Source organism: Lytechinus variegatus, chromosome 14 (assembly GCF_018143015.1).
Source record: "Lytechinus variegatus isolate NC3 chromosome 14, Lvar_3.0, whole genome shotgun sequence".
NCBI classification, from domain to species: Eukaryota; Metazoa; Echinodermata; class Echinoidea; order Temnopleuroida; family Toxopneustidae; genus Lytechinus; species Lytechinus variegatus.
In genome coordinates, this window is record NC_054753.1 from 23,458,696 (window position 1) to 23,481,181 (window position 22,486).

Genomic DNA, 22,486 nt, shown 5'->3' on the forward strand with positions numbered 1-22,486 from the left:
ATCCGGCTTACTTACATTCAACATTAATTATGTATATCATGTTTGATTTATATGGCAAAATCGTGGTCTCGTGTTGGACACGCTCGATCAAACGTTGTCATCAAATTCGACTTTGATCTACTTGTCTTACACTTTAGCAAAAGAAACGTTTGACATTGATATTTAACCTGGAACACGAGAGCTACTTTTCATGGAAAGTCAACTCACTTAATATTCAATTGCTTATAGTTGATGTCTTTTGATTCCGTAATTAACTTTGCAAGAGATACGAACAAAGGTTATAAACTTTTATGTATTAAATGAATAATTTTTTAGTCAGGGCTATCTGAGTTTGATGCAAAAAAATATTTCAAAGAGAAAACCTTTATCATAAATAAATTCATTCCAAAACGGTATGACATAATATAGGGAACATTTTGGCAATTTCAAGTTGGGGGGGGGGGGTGTTCAGTGATATATTTTCTAAAACATCTCTTCTTCTTTTGCGCCAAAGTTAAACGTTACTGCCCATGTATTTATTACGTTTCAACATGTTTTTTCCCCCAAATAAATGTAATGACTCAAACCATTGGCACTGAGAAACAATAATAATAAACAGTTCTTGTATAGCGCATATCACAATTATGAATAATGTCTCTATGCGCTTCCAAAGGACTTGGATATTATTACCCCAGCTGTAGCTTGGCTGCCGTAATTACTATGATTACAGCGCACACGCATTTCAAGGAATAAATTCCTGCCAGGTACCCATTCACCTCACCTGGGTTGAGTGCAGCACAATGTGGATAAATTTCTTGCTGAAGGAAATTACGCCATGGCTGGGATTCGAACCCACAACCCCGTTTCAAAGTCCGGAGACTAATCCACTGGGCCACAACGCTCCACTCCACATTGAGTTGAAAGGTGGATTATGCAATACCCTCAGAATTTCAAATCCGTGGATTTCTGAGTCCACATATTTCAATCTAATCTTCATATTTTGCAAAATCAACCGTAGTAATTTGGTCCATTGGAAAATAGAAACATTCAGAATCGTCAATTCAAAACATTTTACATATTTTTTTTTACTTTATAAGCTGTCCCATATTGGTTCGAAAAAACTAAAACATTGTTAAATGAAACGAGTAAAGCATGTCATATATTTCTTAATATTTTAATGAAATGTACATATAAACAAAGTAGACACAGAAATATATACAATGTAATTCAAAACATATAGCACATAAGCTTCTCATTGTACATACAATATATACAAATATTGTAAAAAGTTGATAGCAATAAATTGATTTAATCATTTAGGAATGTTTTATGCCTTCAATATTTTAAGCCAAAGATTAATTATGGTTATCATTCGTATATTTGCCGTAAAAGGGTTCTGAAATTTCCTTATGTCTCCTCATTCTAGAATAGCAACGTTAGTGTGGTATAAAGTTAAATATGATAATATTCATCCTTACACTCATTATGTTTTACTGTGAAAAATTCAAAAGATGGATATAAACAATTTGGACCAATTTATCTGGTTTCTACCCACACCATGATATACAACTAACTTACTAAATAACCAAGTCAGATTTTACGAATATTTAATTAAAAAAATGTATTTATGATAATCTGAATGCTTGTAAAACCAAATGAATGTGAAGTGCAGTCAAATGGGTTAAGTATTTTTAAGAGGGTATTGCAAAAGAACTTAAAATCAATTTCGAGTCAGTTTTACGTTTAAGAATTAATCATAAGTTTAACAATTACGTAAAGATTTTCAACTGAAATGATCTGTTCCTTCCAACAAAAAATATAGATATGGATTTCTTATTTTAAATTTGACATGTAATTGCAAGTTAGCAGTTGGTTTCTCGTGTTCATCAAAAGACCCCCTAAAGATGAAGACTTTCACAAGACACTCTAATTTTCTCAGTAGAAGCTATTTCATCACTGTCAGTGAATCTCCTGTGGGCCCTGTCACACAAATAGTTGTAATCAAACGCAACTCAAAATGAAATAATTGTTTTGACTAGCAATTAATTTTTTTTTTTGCATTATGATTTAAATCTGATTCTATCTGCAACAGGCCCAAAGAGGTAAGTCATAACGCTGTTTGTAAAATTACTAACAAATTTATGATCGAATTCATGAACAGCAAGAGCATGAAGTGCCAGAATGTGAGCCATTAATTTTCTTGATGTTTAAATAAAGCTAATTTATGAAGGTTTAAATTTTCTCTACTTTATCTGCTTTTATTTAAATCAACTTATCACCAGGGAGAACTTTCCATTTGAACTGAATCTTCAAGGGATCGTCTCAGAAGAGCATAAACACAAACCGGAACAAACAAATATAACGTGCTTTATACTAGCGGTATTTCAATGGCCCTCAAACCTATTTTATATCTTCAACACCATCAATATCATATAAATAACCAAAAATGATGTGGTAACAGGAACAGATTGTGACATAAAAAGGGCTGTATGAATTTGTTGCATAATATTTTGTAAGGACGGATAAAGGTTGAGTATGCTCCCACATGGAGCAGTTATAAGGCCACCGCACACCTTACAACTGGTCTACGACCCAATTTTGGGAGAAGGATTATTCTAATAATCTTCTAAGGATTATCTTGTATGAGGATCAGAATTACTATTTATAGAATACAAATTTCAAAATGTTAACTTGTTTGCAAACCTATAGGAGCAATGTCCATATTGGGCAAGATGGCTAAAATTTATAGCTTATCATCCAATTGCTACATGGTCATTGAAATTCTGAAACAAATTTACTTTTATATCTATTAAAGATGAATGGAGCAGCTATAAAATTTCAGCAAAGTATCTAAACAACGATTCAGATCTTTGAACTCTAGTTTGTTCCATGATTCAATCTTTCCACCAATCGTCATAACATTTTATTTCAAATTTGGGTCGTAGGCTAATCGTAAGGACTGTGGTGGTCTTTAATGTTATGTTTTTGAAGAGGAGATGTATCAGGCATCTTCCCCATCCGAGTGTATGACTTCTTCTGCTCCCTGCAATACAAGCAAAAAGAAATGGATAAAAAAGATATTGATTTAAAAGATGATAGTAATTTAGAAGATCACAATCAATTCAGAGATCGACAAAAGACTTCCTGCATGTGTTGTTTCTTTTGCCATAAAATGAAAAGGGAAGTGCGATAATACAAGAAATCTGCATGATCCTTAGTTTTGTCCCAAGATACCATTGAAACCTCTTTTGAGATTATGGGCCTCCAATGAGTTCCTGAAAAAGGCACCTACAAAATTGGAAGGGGCAAATAATTCATACTGACAAAATGACAATGCATTAACCTTCCTCTATCATTTTTTTGTGATGCCAAGAATTTTAGACATCAGAATCTTCAAATTGGCAACAACCTCAGATAATAAAAGAAAGAATTTGTTTGATGGCAGCAAGGTAAATAAGGGAAATAAGGTTTGAATATTCAGCCTTTCCAACAAAGTATAAATAATGGTTTCTTTCTACTTTAGCTAAAGAAATTTTGAGGAATAATTTAAAACTTCAATGAATATTCTCCTGCTCAATCATATTATCATATGGATAATATATTTCAAACTGGTAATATAGCAATGGGACTAGAGAAAACTCATTGCAATCATGACAAACAATTGTGGTCGATTCTGGTCTTAAAGCAAGATCCTGCCTAGATGGCCTAAACCAGTGGACATCACTATGTACCAGATAATATATGTGCAGTGCTGAGAGATAATCAAGGCATAGACAAAGTGGAGTGAAAATGCTTTCTTTCTGATGTACCATACCAGTATAACAATGAATGGAACATTTAAGTAATAATATACAAAATTTACAAATAATGTACAAGAGTATGTGAGTACATTTGAGGTTTTTTGAATGGTGCAAGAAATATGTTGCTTGCCAAAGACTTTTGCACAACATTGTAAATTCCATGCCAGCATTGGTACGATTATCATGAACTTTCAACTTACACCTGTACATTATTTGTTTTATAAAATGGGTTGACAAGATAAATATCGCCACATAAAGCCATGAAAATTATCATCACACACTGGTTTGGGTTTGTTCATGTTCCAAATATAATTTCTAGTGCATATGTGTGTGTTTTTCTTAGCAGTGCACACTTCGCACTCAAGGTAATTGCAAGCAATTTGGGACCAGACCTGTACATATATACTTCAATTGTTTTCAAAGTTCTTCAAAACTATCCACATCACTCAAAATTTTGTAAGTTCATCGGCTAGCCAAACATCCAAAATAAACCAGTGAAATTATGTCAGACATTTTTTTTAAAATAGAAAAAAGGGGTTAATAAGCCCTTTCACTCCTGATACATTTTTGTTGATAATTTATTTATGTTAATTTCACCCAAGGAATAACTTCAACATGGTTAGTATTTCTTAAATAAAATCAACCCCCTTGCATAAAATGTATTAATAAACCATTCTCCTTCAAAAGAATGCTTTGCATTACATAAACTCTCAAGCCTGCTTTAGCTGCATTATACAGCAATTCACTCATCTGCAGAATCCTTTGCACATTAAATATGAACAAAAAAGCAACAATGAATTTAATGAATGACTTGATTCTATGAAATTGTGATTAACATCAGGGTACTAGTAATTGAAGGGGTACTTCAAGCTGAAACTGTGATTTAAACATACTGTACATACAGTATCAGTCAAACCTAAAAATAAGATGGACTACTGATTTACTTAATATGTTACTATGGAGATATGTTTGCCACACATATACAATTGTACATGTGTGAAAATATCAAATGTTATAATTTCATGGAATAAAATAAAAAAAAAGAACAAAGAGACATGTATACTATTTTATAAAAATATTTCAAAATTTCAAAATGAAATAATTATGTTATGTTTCAATTCATCATATTTTCATTAAATTGTCAGCATTTCTATTGGGTTTTAATTAATCTGTATAAATACATGAATTATTATCTTCAGCCTGGAGTACCCATTTAAAAAAACTATTGACGCAAGCAGAGAAGAGAGAACATAAACATATACATTATATATATATCTTTATTCTGTAGAGGGCACTATTTGTACTAAGCATATTGAAGAATGTTTAAATTCAACATAACAGTACCAAAACCGCATGATTAAAATAATAACTTTGTGGAATATCGTTCCAGATTTATTAACAAATTATCGAATGAAAATATGTGAGTTTCTTTTTAACTTATCGATATCATTCATTAAAGTTTTTACTTCCCCAAATAGTTTTTCCTACCCAAAACAATATACATGCAGATATTTTCATGTATTCTCCATTTCAAAGTCTATTATTGAATAAGGCAATATTTCCATGAGGAGAAATGTTCATGATTGTGTTGATACTATAGGTATCAGCGTTAGTGTGAGGCACAGGTCATTAACACAAATGAAAATTTTGCAAGGGTAAAATTGCAAAACCTAGCAAAAATGAGACCCCTATGAAAATTCAGATCGTCATGCAGCCTGCAAAGTACGTGACCTTTAAAACTTTATGATCACAAGATCTTGCAACAATGCCACTCATAAGATATTTGTGATCAATTGCAGATCTACTTGGGGTCTCCATATCAATCAAAGCTAATCACAATCATCAAAATCAATCACAATGCCTTGAAATTAATTGCAAATTTGCTAAAATGATTGCTGATCTGCTTAAGATACAATAGTTTTATCCATTATAAAATTGCATCAAAATTTGAACTGATTTCAAATAATTTGTTGCAACACCCCCCCCCCACCCCCTGGTCTAAGACACTAAAGGGGGCAGGATTCAGAGATAACATACCTCTCCAGCAGCAAGCTCTTCTGCTCTCCTCTGCTCATAGATTTCTTCTGCCTCCTGCCTCTCTTCCTCGTTATACTCATCCTTGTCAAGACGTTCTACTCTCCGAATATTGATCAAAACCTCCATTCTGTATTCATCGTCATCTGCGCATGGATTCTCTACAGTGTGAAGAGGGTTGGAAAGGGAGACTTTGTTAACATGATTCATTGAAAGCTCATTCACACAGGGTATTCTGGATAGTAAAAGAGTTGGAAGAGGGTCACTGTTAATGCATTTTCTGCAGTGTGAATGGGTTTGGAAAGGGAGTCATTGTTAATCTGCTTCTTTGAAAGCTCATTCACACAGATTTGAAGGGTGTGAGAGAGTTGGGAAAGGCTTTATTGTCCCTTCAAACATTCATGCACATTGGTTCTCTGCAGGGTGAATGGGGTGGGAAAGGGGGGGGGGTCATTGTTAATATGTTGTTAATCTGTTTCTTTGAACGATCATTCACACAGGGTTTAATGTGATGTGAAAGAGTTGGGAAGAAGTTTACTGTTCATCTCCATCTTCAAACTTCAATCTTTAAATGAATGTATATGGATTCTCTGTAGTGTGAAAAAGGTGGGAAAAGAAGTCATTGTTAATCTGCTTCTTTTAAAGTTCATTCACACAAGGTTTTCTGTAGTGTGAAAGAGTTGGGAAAGGGTTTAATATTAATCTACAAGAGTTCTCTGCAGTGTGAAAGTGATGTGTAAGGGGAGTGTAGTCAACCTATAGCTTTGAGTGCCCATTCACACATAGCACTGTTATTTAGCCCTATAGAGCCTGTCTACAGCTTTGGTAAGCTTCAATCATGAGAATTGTATGTAACAATAAGTCTAACATCCCATTCTTCCAGAAGTGTTGGGACTGTTAATTACATTTTCTTCACTGAAACTTCATAAAAAGTTGAAAAAGATAAACAGCAGCACAACAATCTTTTTAAGTATTACTGTATATATATATATATATACATATATATATATATATATATATTGGATATTTGTTTACAGTGTTTTTTTCTCAAATCATCTTTTCATATGTGTAGAATTATCATACATCACACGGAAACATTTATCATTAATCACTTTATTTATCTATTACCAAATTTGATCTATTGTTTCAAACAAAAATAATAATAAATTCTGTCATTATGAGAAGGTAGCTTCCATTAAAACTTTGATTGGAGCTTTTTCATACAACACAGACAAAAACTGCCTACCCGAGAGAATCAAGGCTCGAAGCTTAGGCAGGCATTTCATCTTGGCTGTCTCCTTGACGATGCTGACATTGTTTCCTCTCATATTGATGTACTGTAGGTTCCTCATTGACTCGGAGAAGCCGTCCAGCGTCTCGATCTGGTTATCACGGAGATGAAGGGTGGTGAGGTGCTCTAACCGCTCCAGCCCCTCCAGTTTGGTGATCATGTTTGCCCCCTAGAGATAAAGAAAAAAAAAACATGGCACCATATAAAACGGTGCATTGGCTCAGTTGTTAGGGCATCGGGCTCACAATCAGGAGGTCGGGAGTTCAAGCCCCGGCCGCGACAGACCAACAAGTGAAATGCCTCTGGCGGTCTCACCTGCATCACGCGATTCAATATAGCAGCAGTGTTGACTTTGAAAACTACTATAACTCGCACAAGATGTTCAGTGGTACTTGGTTACTCTAATTTCCACGTTCTCTGAACTAGACCAATACACTTACAGAGATATAATGGTAATTCAACAAATACCCCCCAACGTGGCCAAAGTTAATTGACCTCACAATGACCTTTGACCTTGATCATGTGACCCGAAACTCGCACAGGATGTTCAGTGATACTTCATTACTATTATGTCCAAGCTTCATGAAACAGCTCCATAAACTTTCAAAGTTATGATGGTAATTCAACAGATACCTCCATTCGGCCAAAGTTCATTGACCTTTGACCTTGGTCATGTGACTCAAAATGCACACAGGATGTTCAGTGATACTTGATTACTCTTATGTCCAAGTTTTATGAACTAGACCAACATACTTTCAAAGTTATGATGATAATTCAACAAATACCCCCAATTTGGAGAAAGTTCATTGACCCTAAATAACCTTTGACCTTGATCATGTGACCTGAAAGTTGCACAGGATGTTCAGTGATACTTAATTATTATGTCCAAGTTTCATGAATCAGATCCATAAACTTTCAAAGTTATGATGGTAATTCAACAGATACCACCAATTCAGCCAAAGGTCATTTAGGGTCAATGACGTGAAACTCATGCAGGATGTTCAGTGACACTTAATTAACCTTATGTCCATGTTTCAAGAACTAGGTCCATATATTTTCTAAGTTATCATGACATTTCAAAAACTTAACCTTACGTTAAGATTTTGATTCCCCCAAGATGGTCTAAGTTCATTGACCCTAAATGACCTTTGACCTTGGTCATGTGACATGAAACTCAGGCAGGATATTCAGTAATACTTGATTAACCTTATGGCCAAGTTTCATGAACTAGGTCCATATACTTTCTAAGTTATGCTGTCATTTCAAAAACTTAACCTTCGGTTAAGATTTGGTGTTGATGCCGCCGCGTTGGAAAAGTGGCGCCTATAGTCTCCCTCTGCTATGCAGGTGAGACAAAAATGTAAGAATATGGGAGTTGATGCTAGCCTGTTTGGTGCTGAATGACTCTATTATCATATGCTCATTTTATCAACTCACATAACAAAATAAATATAAATTGAATTGAATTGAACATGGCACTCAAATCAAACATGAATGAAAAATGAACGAAAAACTACAATATTTTTCTTCATCACGAAAGCACAAGGAAACAAAGTAAACATAATAACTGATTAAAGAATTTTGGAATTTCAGGCCTCCCACCATTTTAGCACAGTTAGAGTGAGACTGTGGTCTGAGTTAGACTGGATTTGAGGCCAAGGTGTCTGTTTTATAGGTCTTATCCAGTTTAAAGGTATTGTCTAACTTTGTGAGCAGCCGATTTAAAAAATTCTCAAACCAAGATGAAACATGTGTACAAGTGCATGTATTAGAACTAATAAACCCTGAGAACAACCATTATTGAGAATGAAAAGCTAAAACTACAAGGCAAACCTCGATTTTGTAAATAGGTGTCTTATAGACGCCCAAATAGTACACATAACTGTATGGGATGAAATTAAGATGGAGTTTCCGGTCACTTTATATTTCAATTTCAATTCAATTCAATTTTTCAATTCAATTCGGTTTATTATGAAAGACATTGTAAAACAGTCCGAAGACTGACACATACAAAGTTAACAGAAAAAAGGAAAAATACATTGAATTATATACCTACGAATTAACAAAATATAATAAGAACATAATAGTAAGATTAAATATTGCACTCGAGGTTCAGAAATATAATTAAGGGGATAATGCTATGTAAGGAGAAAATAGAATGATCGGTAAAAACACACAAAAATATTGGGATATGTATTATAATTTTTTAAGCACTAAATAAAGATTTTTTAACGCAATTTTTTCAGGGCTTCATTTTTGTAACATATCACAGACACAGGTGACAAGTGTGACCTTCTAGGTCAGATTTTTTAAAAGTCAAACCAATGTTAACCAATCACTTTAATCAAAAGTTGATAGCTAAGAAATATAAATGATCATAGAATTCTGCACATTAAAACAATGGTTTCAAGAAAAATAAAAAATAAAAAAGTCAAAAGGATGATATATGATCTTGCTCAATACATCGATATCTCGATGCATATTGTTATCTTGACAACATTCCTTGCACTGCACAATATTCAAAGAAATAAAAGTACAGAAATGAGTTGATACTCAATAGAAGGTCTGAAGTTACCCAACATTGTCTGTTGGAGTCAACTTTTATGTGAAAATTATCCTAATCTTCCAAATTGACTGATTATCTCTCATGATATTCCACCGAGTTTCTCCCAGGTATATATGTCAATACACCTCTGAATTATTACATCATGTTTCATTGGTACAAAATACCGACAGGGCCAATTTCCTAAACGGAAATCCCAGCAAAAAAAATCAATAAATAATTGTTCACTGATAGGTGCAACAACCTTTGTGATTAGTTTCATTTGGGATAATCACCATGGAAACATATAATGGAGAGAGGAGAGATGACAGAAATAGATGATTTCCATGATTACAAATCAAGTGGGCGGCTTACTCAATACACTGGTGGTTTGAGAGTCACAGGAAAGAGACTGATTTTGACATTTCACTTGGAAATTAGCATGCACATGACAAAAAGAAACATGTCACTGTTATTGTTGATAAAGATGGAAACAACTGATGCATTCACGTTTCCATGTTAACGATAATGAGCTCTCTATCAATAGCAGATGAATCAGCGAATGATAACTTTATATTTACAAAACCAATCATATAATGTTCATGCGGATAAATGTATGTCATTGACAATGAGTTTGATAAATTGTTATATTTCATTCACCATGGATATATTTTTGGATCGTTTGCAATAGAAACATCTCTATAATCGCTGTCTATCTCATCTATTCCGATAGATTAGTCTACTTTTAAGGAGTGACACATAGAAGATAGCTCTTGATAACCTTTGAATTGATGAGATAAGAATCAAATCAAACATGGTCTACTTATAGATGAAATAAAAGTGCATCGAAACCCAATTTATCATAAAGACAATATTTAGAATGATTCAATTTTGTGCTGCTTTCCTCTGATTGTGATCCTATACTACTGCAAATACATGTTCAGGAACATTGATTTAAATTTGTCTAAGTTGATCTTTTTGAGTCACGAAAGGAAGAAAAAAGGGCTAAATTTCCTGGTATTTTATAACCAAATTCAAATACCTGCAAGGCAATGTGGACAGTAAATGGGCAATACATGTCTAGATGTGAAATGTGAATTTTCAGCAGTTTTTTTTAACCCCCTCCCCTCCTGGTCCATCCCCCCATACAGTTCAACAGTTTACAAAATGGCTAAAGGTTCATGCTTCTGGAAGGCACGTAAACAGTAGTTACACGTTTTTTACTCAGCCCTAATACATCAACTTCAGTTAAAAATATCTATAGAGACCACACACATATACAGTATTGATGAAGGTTTCAGCTGGTTTCTTGAATATCAAATAGCAAACACAGTTCAGTCGACAATGTCATCTCCAAACCATGCTTACCCAGGGAATAACTTTGCTTACTAAATTTGTTAAGAATTTTTTGTCATAAAGCTATCAACTATGTTCTGTAATATCAGGAAAATTATTCTCTGCTTACCAGAAAGAGATTCTTGAGGTTAGGCAGGTAAATTCCTTCTGTGCTTGTTAATTTGTTTCCCCGTAATTCCAACGTGTGTAGCTTGCTTAGCTTTGATGGCTGAAGACCGCTTACCAAACTGATATCATTGACTACAAAGGAATAAAATAGACAAAAAGTTTGTGTCAGATCAAGACATGAAAGCATGAAAGCACTTTGTGGACGTTTCATAATATCAACTATATATTTTTTTATGTATGTCGATTTCCTAATTTTCAATTAAATCAAATTAAATGGAATTACAGTGAAACTGCATCCATTACAATTTCAAACTAAAAAACTGCATCCATTGTAATAAAAACTAAAGACACAATACTTATCTTATATGCTCGATTCAGTATTCTGTTGAATGGAAAATTATTTCCTATTGTTTTGGTAAATATTAGGTCATGATTGTTTTTATTTGGTTACACATAACGAAACTCTTTACAAAAATCAAACTATAAAGCTTCATTCCTTACTTACAAGATAGATTCAGTGATTCTAATAACGGGTGGTTGATGCCGTCTGTCGTTTGTATTCTGTTGTTGGCAAAACTTGCCACCTGAAACAAGGAAAAGAGAGAGGAAAGGAGCAAAAAGTCAGGGCAAAGGCACGAGAATGGTATATAGATTAAGCAGGGGTAATACGAATGTAAATTATAATTTATGAATATATGATCATCTGAGGGAACATATACTTATAATGGATTATATATGTTGACTTTTGTTCTACATACACACATGTATTTTAGTATGTCTGTGTGTATGTCCTGCAGGTTGCTTGTCTCTTTGAACATATTTTCTTCCTTGTTTAATACTTTTTCATTGTTTTTATTTATTGTATGTATGTATTTGTTACTTGTATGCAGGGCCCCCAAGAATACAGTGCTTAGTCCTCTGATGGGGTTACCCTGGGTAAACAAAACAAAATAAATAAACAAATATAACAATTTCTATGATAGATCATATAAGCAAATCAAACATCACAATTTCAGTAACTTTTTGTAATAATCATTATTTTCTTATTACAACATGTATCATAAAACATGATTCAGATACCAAAGCATCTGGATAATAGTTTAATACATGACCAAGGGTTGATTATCAAAATAACTCTGAGCAGAAGCCTGAAGGTATAAATCTTGAATATTATTTTACGTATTTATTTATTTTAAACGGTTTATTTCAACAAGGGTGTCTATAGCGGCTGAAAAGGCCGAATTGCATAACCCTTTACAATCATTTACATAAAAATAGAGTCAACATCAAATAAAAAAGCTCAATTTAAATGAATTCTACATCAGAAGAAATATTAAAACACATAGAAAGGTTGTTTATCAGGATGGGGGTGCATGTATTAAATTCAATATTGTACTCTATGGAAGAGCAGAATTATAGAGCTATTATGCAAACAGCTCTGAAATGTGCTATCCAACCTAGCTGTTGATTATGTTATACTGTGCTTCTTGATAAATTCAGAAATTTAAATGAACCAACAACATCATGAACCCAACATTTTCTATTCATTTTTTTTACAAGGACCATGCTAAAAGTAGTATTTTAACTGATGAATAGTTTTGAGTATATACAAATATAAATACATTTTCTACTCTTCCATGTTTTAACAGATATTCTAGAGTTGTCAATGGTCGGAAGGTCACTGAACCCCTTATAATAATTATCTCTCAGTTTACCTGTAAGTATGGTAACTCATCAAGCTTGGCTGATGTCAGGAGATTCCGGTCACAGTTTAAGGTCAAGAGATGCGTCAGAGAGCTAAGAGGTGAAATGTCACGGAGGCTGTTCTGTGTAAGGTCAATGTACCTCAGATGGATGTAGCGACTCAGGATGCTAATATCTGTGACTTCTCTGTTTTGGGTTACAAATGGATTTAGAAATGTACAATATGTTAGTAATCTGAAGAAGAATATGACCATTTGAACAATCTCTGTAGGCCTATCATTACAGCATCTTCATGGAGGGTACAATTCACAAGAAATGCTTTCATTTGTTTTTGTTAAAAATGAAATACAGTATATAATGGCCTACTGTAATTATTTCTCAAGTTTTTTTAATAAATTGTGCATTCGTGCTGATAATTTTTTGAATTGAAAGTACAAACATGATGTTACATGTAGGCCGATATGTTATTACCTTTCATGTTCATTCACATCAATTATGATGAAATATTTGGAAAGAGGACAGCTTTGTCTATGGGTCAGTTCACACTGGCACAAAAAAAATTGCCAGATAACGTACCTCTCTTTCACGTCTAGTCTGACATAAGCATGTGCTAAGCCATTTCCAGTTTTGCAGAGTAAAGAAAGATTCTCTGCTATCACTTCTTCTGTTAACAGAACCTCTGGAATTTTCTGAAAAGTCAATGAGAATATAACAACAGATTATATTTTCAACCAATTCTTACATCTTTCATTAAATAATTCCCTTCAACATCCTAATAAAATGATCGGCTGAGTGCAGTTGTGTTTGGTTTATTCATTCATTTGTCCATCTATTTATTCATTTAGTTACATGTATACAGTATGTCCCAAAAGAAATAAAACAAGTTTCTAGATGATTTATCATAACTTAATCACATAATAGACGATTTACCTTTCATTGTAAAGCCGAGAGTCTCATCTTTCATCTGGAATAATGCAGATGATTCTTCATTCATGCATGAGTGAGCAAAATCAAGTTTAATAAAGGATACCAAAAAGTGACTCACTGGGGGGTATCTGAGTCTCAAAAAAAAAAATCACTTAAAAAGCTCAATATCTGCACTTTAATTATAAGAGAAAAAAATAACAGAAAATGATCAAGAAATAACAAAGTTCTGTTTATTTGAAATAATGCTTGAATTCCAGTAATTTCATAAAAATGAAGAGGTTTAACAGGCTAGCTGTCAGACTGACTCAACATTCTGTATTGTCGACGATCAGCCATGCATAAATTCTTTTGTTAACAGTGCAATAGCTTTGGTGGGAAACCGGTGAAACACATGTTTTTTCAAACGAAATTGTGGAAATGCAAGCATTGTTTGTTATTTCTTGACAATTTTCTGCGATTGAGGTATCGGATTTGAGAGCAGATATTGAAAAATATTTTTTTCTGTTTTTTTTAATTTTCTTGGTGAAATCCACAGGGGGGGGGGCAGCTTGCCCACCCTCGCCTGTCATGCTACTTGCAAGTGACGTAGCGGTGCTATACCGGTATGTCGCAAATTTGGTATCAAAAGTTGTACAAGACTTCAAAGAAAAAAATAATAAATTTTGCGGCGCTTTCATTTTGCGTTTCAAAAATATTGCATGAAGCATCGAGGGGGGTGGGCCATCATTGCCCCCCCCCAAAAAAAAAATCCTTTTAGGGTTAATGAATCTTACACTTCCAAAGTCAGAAGATTTGTGGCCTGAGATTCAAACGATAGGGTTTAGACTGATAAATCCACGGAAAGACTTCCATATGTCCCCTCCACTAATTAAAAAAAATACTTCCCCAAAACCCCCTTCTGTCTTTCTCTTTTTTCTTCTTACTTCCGGTGGGAACTTGGATTCGAACCTCTCGCTGCAGAACGAAGCATCTCCAGTCTGTCGCCTTACTCACTGAGCTAGCAAGAATTGTTGAAAGCCATGGGTTTCATAACAATTATCAACCGATATTACGACTAGTCTACTCTCCAAGAGTATTGGGTATTTATTTTTCTGACTAAATAAACCGATGCCATTGGGAATTACACACACTCAAATTTTTGACGGAATAAAGCCATATTTTGGTATGTATCCGACTTTTCCTTCTTAAATCTCTTAGATATATGTTAGATAATTCTTGATAAACTTTCTCCATATTTTTTTTTCAATTTTAGTGAAGGGGACATATGGATGTCTTGCCAAATCCACTTTTTTTGTCCTCCTCCTACACAGACAGATGAAGGCCTTTGAGCTTGCAATGGTGGAGCAAACAACCGCTGCTTAACTACAGTGTCAAGGAGAAAGGGTTTATTTTGCATCCTTCACGATTTCTCCTAAAATTTGGCTTTTTTGACAGGGAAAAAAGGAAGAAAGATAAATCAATATCAAATAAATTAGCTTAACACCTTTCTGAAAAATATGCTGGAAAATAGAGAATTTTTATGACAAACAGATCAGAATCAGCCAGGTTTTTCTTCAATCGCCGTCGGCTACAGCTCAGCATGCAGACGTGCAAGCGCGGATTGGCTGGCAATGTGTTCATATGCTAAGGCTCCTCAGCAGTTAGCTGTAGCTGCCGCGTTGATGGCGATCGAAGAACGTGGCTCATCTTGATCTGTTTGTCATCAAAATTTGCTATTTTCCGGGATATTTTTTTGGGGAAGGTGGTAAGTTTACTATTTCTTCCCTTTCCCCCATCTATAAGCAAAATTTAGGAGTACTTGAGGAGGGTGCAAAACCTCACCCTTTTTCCAATTAAACGGCGGTTGTTTGCTGCACGGTCCACCACGATGAGCCCAATCATCCAATGGCGGTCACCAGTCTTGACGGAGGGGATGCCGCGGAGCCAGACGAAGTCTCAGCGGAGCATATTATCAAATTATAAATAGGCCTTTTATCGGTCTAGGTTTGACATATTAAAGAGCTAAATGATAGTAGTTGCAGTAAAACACTAATTTCGTGAGAAAGTCTGTAAAACCAAGGTTAAATACGATTACATCATCGTGGATCTAGATCTGGTACTGTACAGTTACATAAAATGAAATTTGTGAAATCATAACATCTAAGCTGAAATACGATCACACTGAAGACCGCCAACACAGACAGGCATATGTGGGACAGTGTATTATTATTGCTGGAATAAAGACCCGATGGAAGTGACCGGATCCACGCTTATTTTGCTCATTTCTCAGCAATTTCTTCCAGAATCCTTTGGCACATATTTTTCATTCATACAGACAATTGGGTGGTCATTATATACGATTCTGTAAAAAGACATTTTGAGATCATTAATACCAGAACTGGAATTTATCTTTAGACTTAAAGTTAGACGTGGTTAAAAATTGAATAGACAGTCAGTATTTTTGGCTGAGAAAAAGGAAGGGTGAAATACGGTAGGCCTACCCAGTACCGTACCGTCTTTTGAAATTGAATGAAGCATGAAATTGGAAGGTCTAATCTGATATACCAAATTGTAAACCCTCAAGTTAAATATTTCCCAATATATTACCGTTACACTATTATTCGCTGAAGAGCATGGTAAATTGTGAGTGTGATTACTCGCATGGCTGTGCAGTGGTCTAGGGCCCGTTGCACAAAGAGTTGCAATCATACGCATCTCTTAAAATCGTGTGCAACTTGTCTTCATTTTCAACCAATCAACAGCGCGCATTTTGGACTTGCGATTGATTTTTTGACTTGCGTTTTAACGCAACTCTCTCTGCAATGGGCCCGTTGCAGAAAGAGCAACAGGCCCGTTGAGCCCGAAAGAGAAAGAGCCCGAAAGAGCAACGGGCCCGTGGCGTTGCAGAAAGAGTTGCGTTAAAACGCAAGTCAAAAAATCAAACGCCAGTCAAAAAATCAATCGCAAGTCCAAAATGCGCGCTGTTGATTGGTTGAAAATGAAGTTGCACACGATTTTAAGAGATGCGTATGATTGCAACTCTTTGTGCAACGGGCCCTAGACCACTGCACAGACTAGCGGCATTGATTGGAGATCCCACCCAGACTTTCCCGTATAAATTTGGCTAGCAATCGCACTCGTCGCACCGTACCTCTTCTTCTTCCTGTTCTTGTTCATTTCCTTCTTCTTCATCCCCTCCTTCTTCTTGGCCAATCTCAGGTTCATCAACCCCTTCTTGATCCTCGTCGTACTCTTGATCGTCGTAATCTGACATTTTAAAGTCTCTCGAATTCGTCCTAAATTTGTGATTTTGTGTATTAGTCTCACAGAGGAAAAGCGTTGCTTAGGAAACTCTGCACAGCTTGAGTGTACGAGGCTGAAGTAATGTTTCCTTATGATTGTTCTATTTATAAATTACATCATTGAAATATCTTTTTACTATAATTTTATTTTGAAAAAGTGTAGAATAAAAATCCTAGTATAAAAAGAGAAGATTTAATTTTTTATTTCTGAATCTCTAAACGTGATCGGATTAGGCTCGTTCGATATCGATCCGAGTTAAAAAATAATCGTGAACGAGTGGATTGAAGAAAAGGAGAGAACGTCGAAAAGCAGACAAGCCACACACTGACACAGTTACATTCGGTACGTATATTCATTGAAATCTGTAATTCTACATATTAATGGTGTGATAAACATGTGTTAGTAATAACTGAATGATGCATTGAGAATTTTGTTGATTGTCATTTTAGAGGGTATCTTGTATAACCCGTGGTGAACAATTTATTTCGACCATATTTCTCGTGAGTCGTGTTTTGTGTGGATTTCGTGTGGGTGCAATGCAGAGCCAGTGAACCGTGCAGTGAGCGCCATCTCTATCGGGGCAGATGTCGCCCAGCGCTGCCCTGGATGTGGTGGTGGTCTTTTGAATGTGCATGGACTGCTATTCTCTAGCTGCTTGTGATGATGGGTTAGTGATGAATATGACTTGAAACGTGCATCCTAGTACATGGCATGACAATGTCAATGTATAATATATAATTGGCATTATTCATATTCATTGGATACCACCGTTCGCTCATAATTACTGCAGCGCTTTATTCAGTCACACGCACGGTTCCCTATTTCCACCTCCATTCACTTTGTACACAAGTGCGCGTACACAAATCTACGAGTGGTTCCCAAAACCACGATTTGGCCATATAATTTATATTACCCTCTTTCATTATTTAAATCATCAAACTCTTCATTTTCAACTTAGAAACTTCTAAAAACATATGTATCTCTTCCGATTAATTTCTTTTGAATGTATTTTTTTTGTAATTATTATGTACATGTACTCTTGTTTTAAACTCATTTGTAAATGCTGTGATATAGTTAACTATGGAGAGCATACTAAATGCTAGTTATTATTATTATTATGATAGCCAATAACATCATCATGAATAAAAAGTTGCACTGCAGAAAAGAGCGTGCTGAGTAATATTAATATAACGTTAGTTTGCCACGGCCGACGTCACTTGGCTTCACCATAATTTTTATATGGACTGAAGTTAGCAACCAAAATCATGTGAACATGCAGCAAACAAACGGGTGAGCTTCTGCAACCAAATCTTTTGGTCGATAACAACGTACTTCAGTCCATATCAAAATTATGGCGGAGCCAAGCGAAGCTACATTGTGTATGTCTGACTGAGAATTCGAACAACAACGTCAGGATTGGAGCCAAAATACAGCTGTTCCCAGTCGAGATATTTGGAAAAGTGGTGGGCATATTGCTTATTGTCCTCAGAATGTGACTGAGAGACTTTTCTGTGAGATTCGTGAACAATTAGTGGTGGGGAAATTTGCTCGAAGTCGGCTGGTGCCTGGTGCGAAACTGCATTAGCACCGAAGAGGCAAAGCTCAGCTCAGGCAGCTTAGCTCGGTCATGACTCATGTGGATGTCCTCCTGGATGCAGTCAAGAATTGTCATGATCGTGGGGGTATCTGCCAGTTTAAAATGACGAAGTCGCTATTAGACCTACATGTATTATATAACAAAAGTTCCCACTGGCACTAATACAGTGGACCTTAAAGGAAACCAAAACCCAAGAAGAGAAGCAATCTGATTGGAAAGAGTAAAATTAGAGGAACAATTTAAAACAAGTTTCCATCAAAATCGGTTATGAAATAAGCAAGTTATGGAATATGGACATTTAAAAATTCTTGCACTTTCTATTGGGATCCTCAAATTGGCAAATGTGCTTCAAAATGGCTGATTTTGTGGACACTCCATTGTTTTGTACACAAATTTTCAGATTTCCCCCTTTTTTTTACATATTTCACATTATCTCCTCTAGACATTGACATATGTGGTGTGAATTATATTCTCCCATGACATGTGCTCAGAAGGAATCAAGATGTAATTTGAAAGATAATAGGGAAATTCTGAAAATTTGTGCACAAAACAAATGGAGAGTTGTCCACAAAATCAGCCATCTTGAAGCATGTTTGCCAATTTGATGATCCCCATAGAAAGTACAACAAGACTTTTCAAACTTCAATAGCTCACTTATTCTCTAACCGATTTTGATAAAACAAGTTTTAGATTGCTCCTCTCATTTTATTCTTTCTGATGAAATTGCTTCTCTTCTTGGGTTTTGGTTTCCTTTAAGTCTACTCTATCACTTTGTAATGCATACCAAGATTCCTCTTTTCCATATTAAAATTGAAAAGAGACAAAATTGGCATCCAATTAATGAGTCAGTCTGTCCATGTATTGACAGAGATGGTTGATTTTAATAGAGCATGCATACATGTGCGATGGTGCGAAACAATGCTTTTTTTGTAATACGAATGCAATTACGGTTTATACAGGGGAATCTGGACTTTCCCCATCTCATGTTATAAGATGTCTATAACTTACAAGAGTTTTGTTATGAACGTAAAGCATTATGTCTGGCAACTTAGCTCTCCAAGTCGGAAGTATATAAATTTTTTGACGGCAGTTTCTGATTTTTGTGGCAGTGGAGCTCAGGATTGAATCCAAATCATAAAAATCATAACCCAGGCAGCTCTGCTGCGGGAGATGGCATAGCTCAGTCTGCTCAGATACATGTAGATGCAGTAAGTTGCAGGGGATAAGCATCGTAAAAAGCTTCCAGGTTTGAATTGAATAAAAACAAAAAAGTTTTCACTTCCAGTTGTATACTCTATTATCTTGCAATTCCGACCCATCAGCCTGTGATTCCAAGTTATTGTCCATGGAAAAAATAGAAAAGAACTGGGAATGATGAATTGATTGGCTGGAATTGCAAGATGACAGAGTAAAGAATGTACTTAAAGAATCGATGTAAGTACAATCTTTTATTTTATTTTGAATTAATTGAAAAAAAATAGATGTCCCGATGGTTACCCCTGCAAATCTTGACCACATTCAGGTCTGTGAGCTGTGCTGCCTGTTAAGACGACAGAGCTCCCTGAGCTAGGGCAGAAATAACTCAGAGCCTCACCATACGATTGGATTTTTCGTGAGGCAGGGGTACCTGAAAACTCCCCCAAATAAAAAAAATGAACTCCTATCATCAATAAGTAGTATTCAGGACTCGAGCTTATCCCTGAAAAAATGGAAAATAGTCTGGCATCCATTCTCTCCCATTCAAAATGGCAAACTGATACCGATGGTTGCATGCGCAAACTCTAATTAAAGTTACCGATCAAAAGATCTGCCCATGTTGGTTTGCTTGATTTTAGTTGCTAAGTTCAGTCCATATCAAAATTATGTAATCAAAAGGTCAAGTTTTCGTCCAACTACATATGTTGCTCTCATTTCTTTATTTCTGCATTGCTGATTTAATTTCATATGACCCTTGGTTAACCATACATGTAATACCACATTTGAGCCCATGAGAATGATTGGGTCAAAGGTCATCTAGGGATCAAAAGGTCAAATGATATGAGGTCATGTCCATCCATTTTAAAAGTTTTTTGTTCTTCTTGCTCTCAATTCTTAATTTCTGCATCAATTTTTATCACACTTGGTCGAAATAATCCTTTGAAAATATAGCATGTGTGTTGTTGAGGATGGTGGGGTCAAATGTCATGTACATGTAGGGGTCAAAAGGCCATCTAGGCCAAGTTTTTAATAAACTTTCTCTAATATCTTTATTTCTGCATAAATTATGTTCACACTTGATATATAAAGTATGATCCTTGGGTAATACTACATGTGTGTCCGAGGATGATAGGGCAAAAGTCAAATGATATGAGGTCATGTTCATCCTTTTAAAAAAAAATTCTTCACCTTCCTTTCATTTTGTAATATCTCTGCATCAATTACATGTATGCTTACACTCAAGTGGTAGAAAGGATCCATGGGTTATACCACAAGTGTGTTGACGATGATGGGTCAAAGGTCATCTAGGGGTCTAAAGGTCAAGTTATTGTTTGCTCTCAATTGCTCTCATTTCTTTCTTTCTGCATCAATTGTGTTTACACTTGGTATAAATAAACATTGGGCAATACATGTACCACACATGTGTTCACAAGGATTATACATGTAAGGTCAAAGGTCATTTAGGGGTCAAAAGATTATATTGCTTACATGGTTCGTGAACCACCTCATTCTTGTTGTGGAACTCTTAGGGGCCCCCAGGTCCACCAGCATGGCCACATTTATGTAGAAGTGATAAAATATGGTTAAGAAAACCTTTTTTGTGGAAGAGTATATACATGTAAGCTTGATAATTGTACTTTTGGATGAATAAATAATTTTGCTGAGTTGAACCGACTGGTACATGTAAGCCCGGTTATGCTGCTGGCCAATCTCAGTGCAATTCCCAGCAGACCGATGGACTGATGAAATAAAGAAATGCATGAGAACAGAAGTTTAAAGAATCGAGGACATTTAGTAACCAGTTTAAGAACTAAATATCATAGAATTTTTTCCATACATGTCTCAGCCAAGTGGGGCTATGGACACATGGACCATTATCACAATACAGGACTTCTCAGTTTTCCTTTTTTTTTCATGGGGCTGTAATGTTTCAGTATTATTGCATTCGCAGTAAAGGGATTATGTCGTTTCAATGCTGTTGCTTCTCAAATCGTACATGTAGATCTAATGTATTTATCATGTCTGTTTGTTTATGAAAGATAATTGAAAGACCTTTTTTTCATGTCAGATTTAAACAATGCACCTGTACTTCTAATGTAGATAGTTAGCCTATCTGATGGAGAAAAAAAATGAAATACATGTAGTATCACACAGCATGATTATCATTTATCAAATATATGTTTGATTCATACTGATTATACTTGTTGGAGGGAACACATGCCTATCAACTCAGCACCCCCCCCCCCTTGTTCAAGTATCTCTTTCTCTAATAGATTTTGTTGATCATTTATTGATTGGACCTCTATTGATCTCAACTGTTGCTTAATAATGCTGTTATGAAAAGGAAGTGCAATTCATGTTGTTAGCTGTTGTAGTTAATCTCTACTCCTGTTGAGCTAACTCATTGTATTAAGATTATTCTTTGGATAATAGCCATGATGCTATTAAGTACCCTTTTGATGTCAGAAATGTTCCCTGTGTAAAGCTCTTGTACTAATACCAATACACTCTGTATTGTTAAAATGTCATGCTGTGCCAGTGTTCACCATTTTCTCATCAAGTGGAATACAGATAGAGCAGCATTTTAAATCTATTCTAGAGAACACCTACTGCATGTAGGTTCTGCTGTATTGGTCACATGACAATTCCTCTGGCGACAATTGCTCCAA

The 22,486-nt window shown here is 35.3% G+C and overlaps 1 protein-coding gene across 2 annotated transcripts; it reads right to left on the minus strand.

The window, feature by feature from the left end:
* Positions 1 to 1,139: 1,139 nt before the first annotated feature.
* LOC121427390 (leucine-rich repeat-containing protein 23-like) lies at positions 1,140 to 17,103 on the minus strand. 2 transcript variants are annotated; one of them, XM_041623758.1, is made up of 9 exons: positions 16,872 to 17,103; positions 13,391 to 13,503; positions 12,826 to 13,000; positions 11,616 to 11,694; positions 11,112 to 11,242; positions 7,060 to 7,273; positions 5,817 to 5,974; positions 4,482 to 4,539; positions 1,140 to 3,022 (listed from the first exon to the last, which is right to left on the minus strand). In XM_041623758.1, exons 1-8 carry the CDS (start codon positions 16,992 to 16,994, stop codon positions 4,522 to 4,524), a joined length of 1,011 nt encoding a protein of 336 aa, XP_041479692.1. In that variant the 5' UTR covers positions 16,995 to 17,103; the 3' UTR covers positions 1,140 to 3,022; positions 4,482 to 4,521. The 2 variants fall into 2 exon arrangements, with proteins under 2 accessions (XP_041479692.1, XP_041479691.1); XM_041623757.1 differs by lacking the exon at positions 4,482 to 4,539.
* Positions 17,104 to 22,486: the final 5,383 nt, after the last annotated feature.

Coding starts and splice junctions, on each gene's coding strand:
- LOC121427390 (XM_041623757.1), bottom strand. CDS start 16,994: ATGTCAGATTACGACGATCAAGAGTACGACGAGGATCAAGAAGGGGTT. Junction 13,001..13,390: donor AGACTAGACGTGAAAGAGAG/GTACGTTATCTG, acceptor AACCCAAAACAG/AGAAGTCACAGATATTAGCA. Junction 3,023..5,816: donor AAGAGCTTGCTGCTGGAGAG/GTATGTTATCTC, acceptor CTTGTATTGCAG/GGAGCAGAAGAAGTCATACA.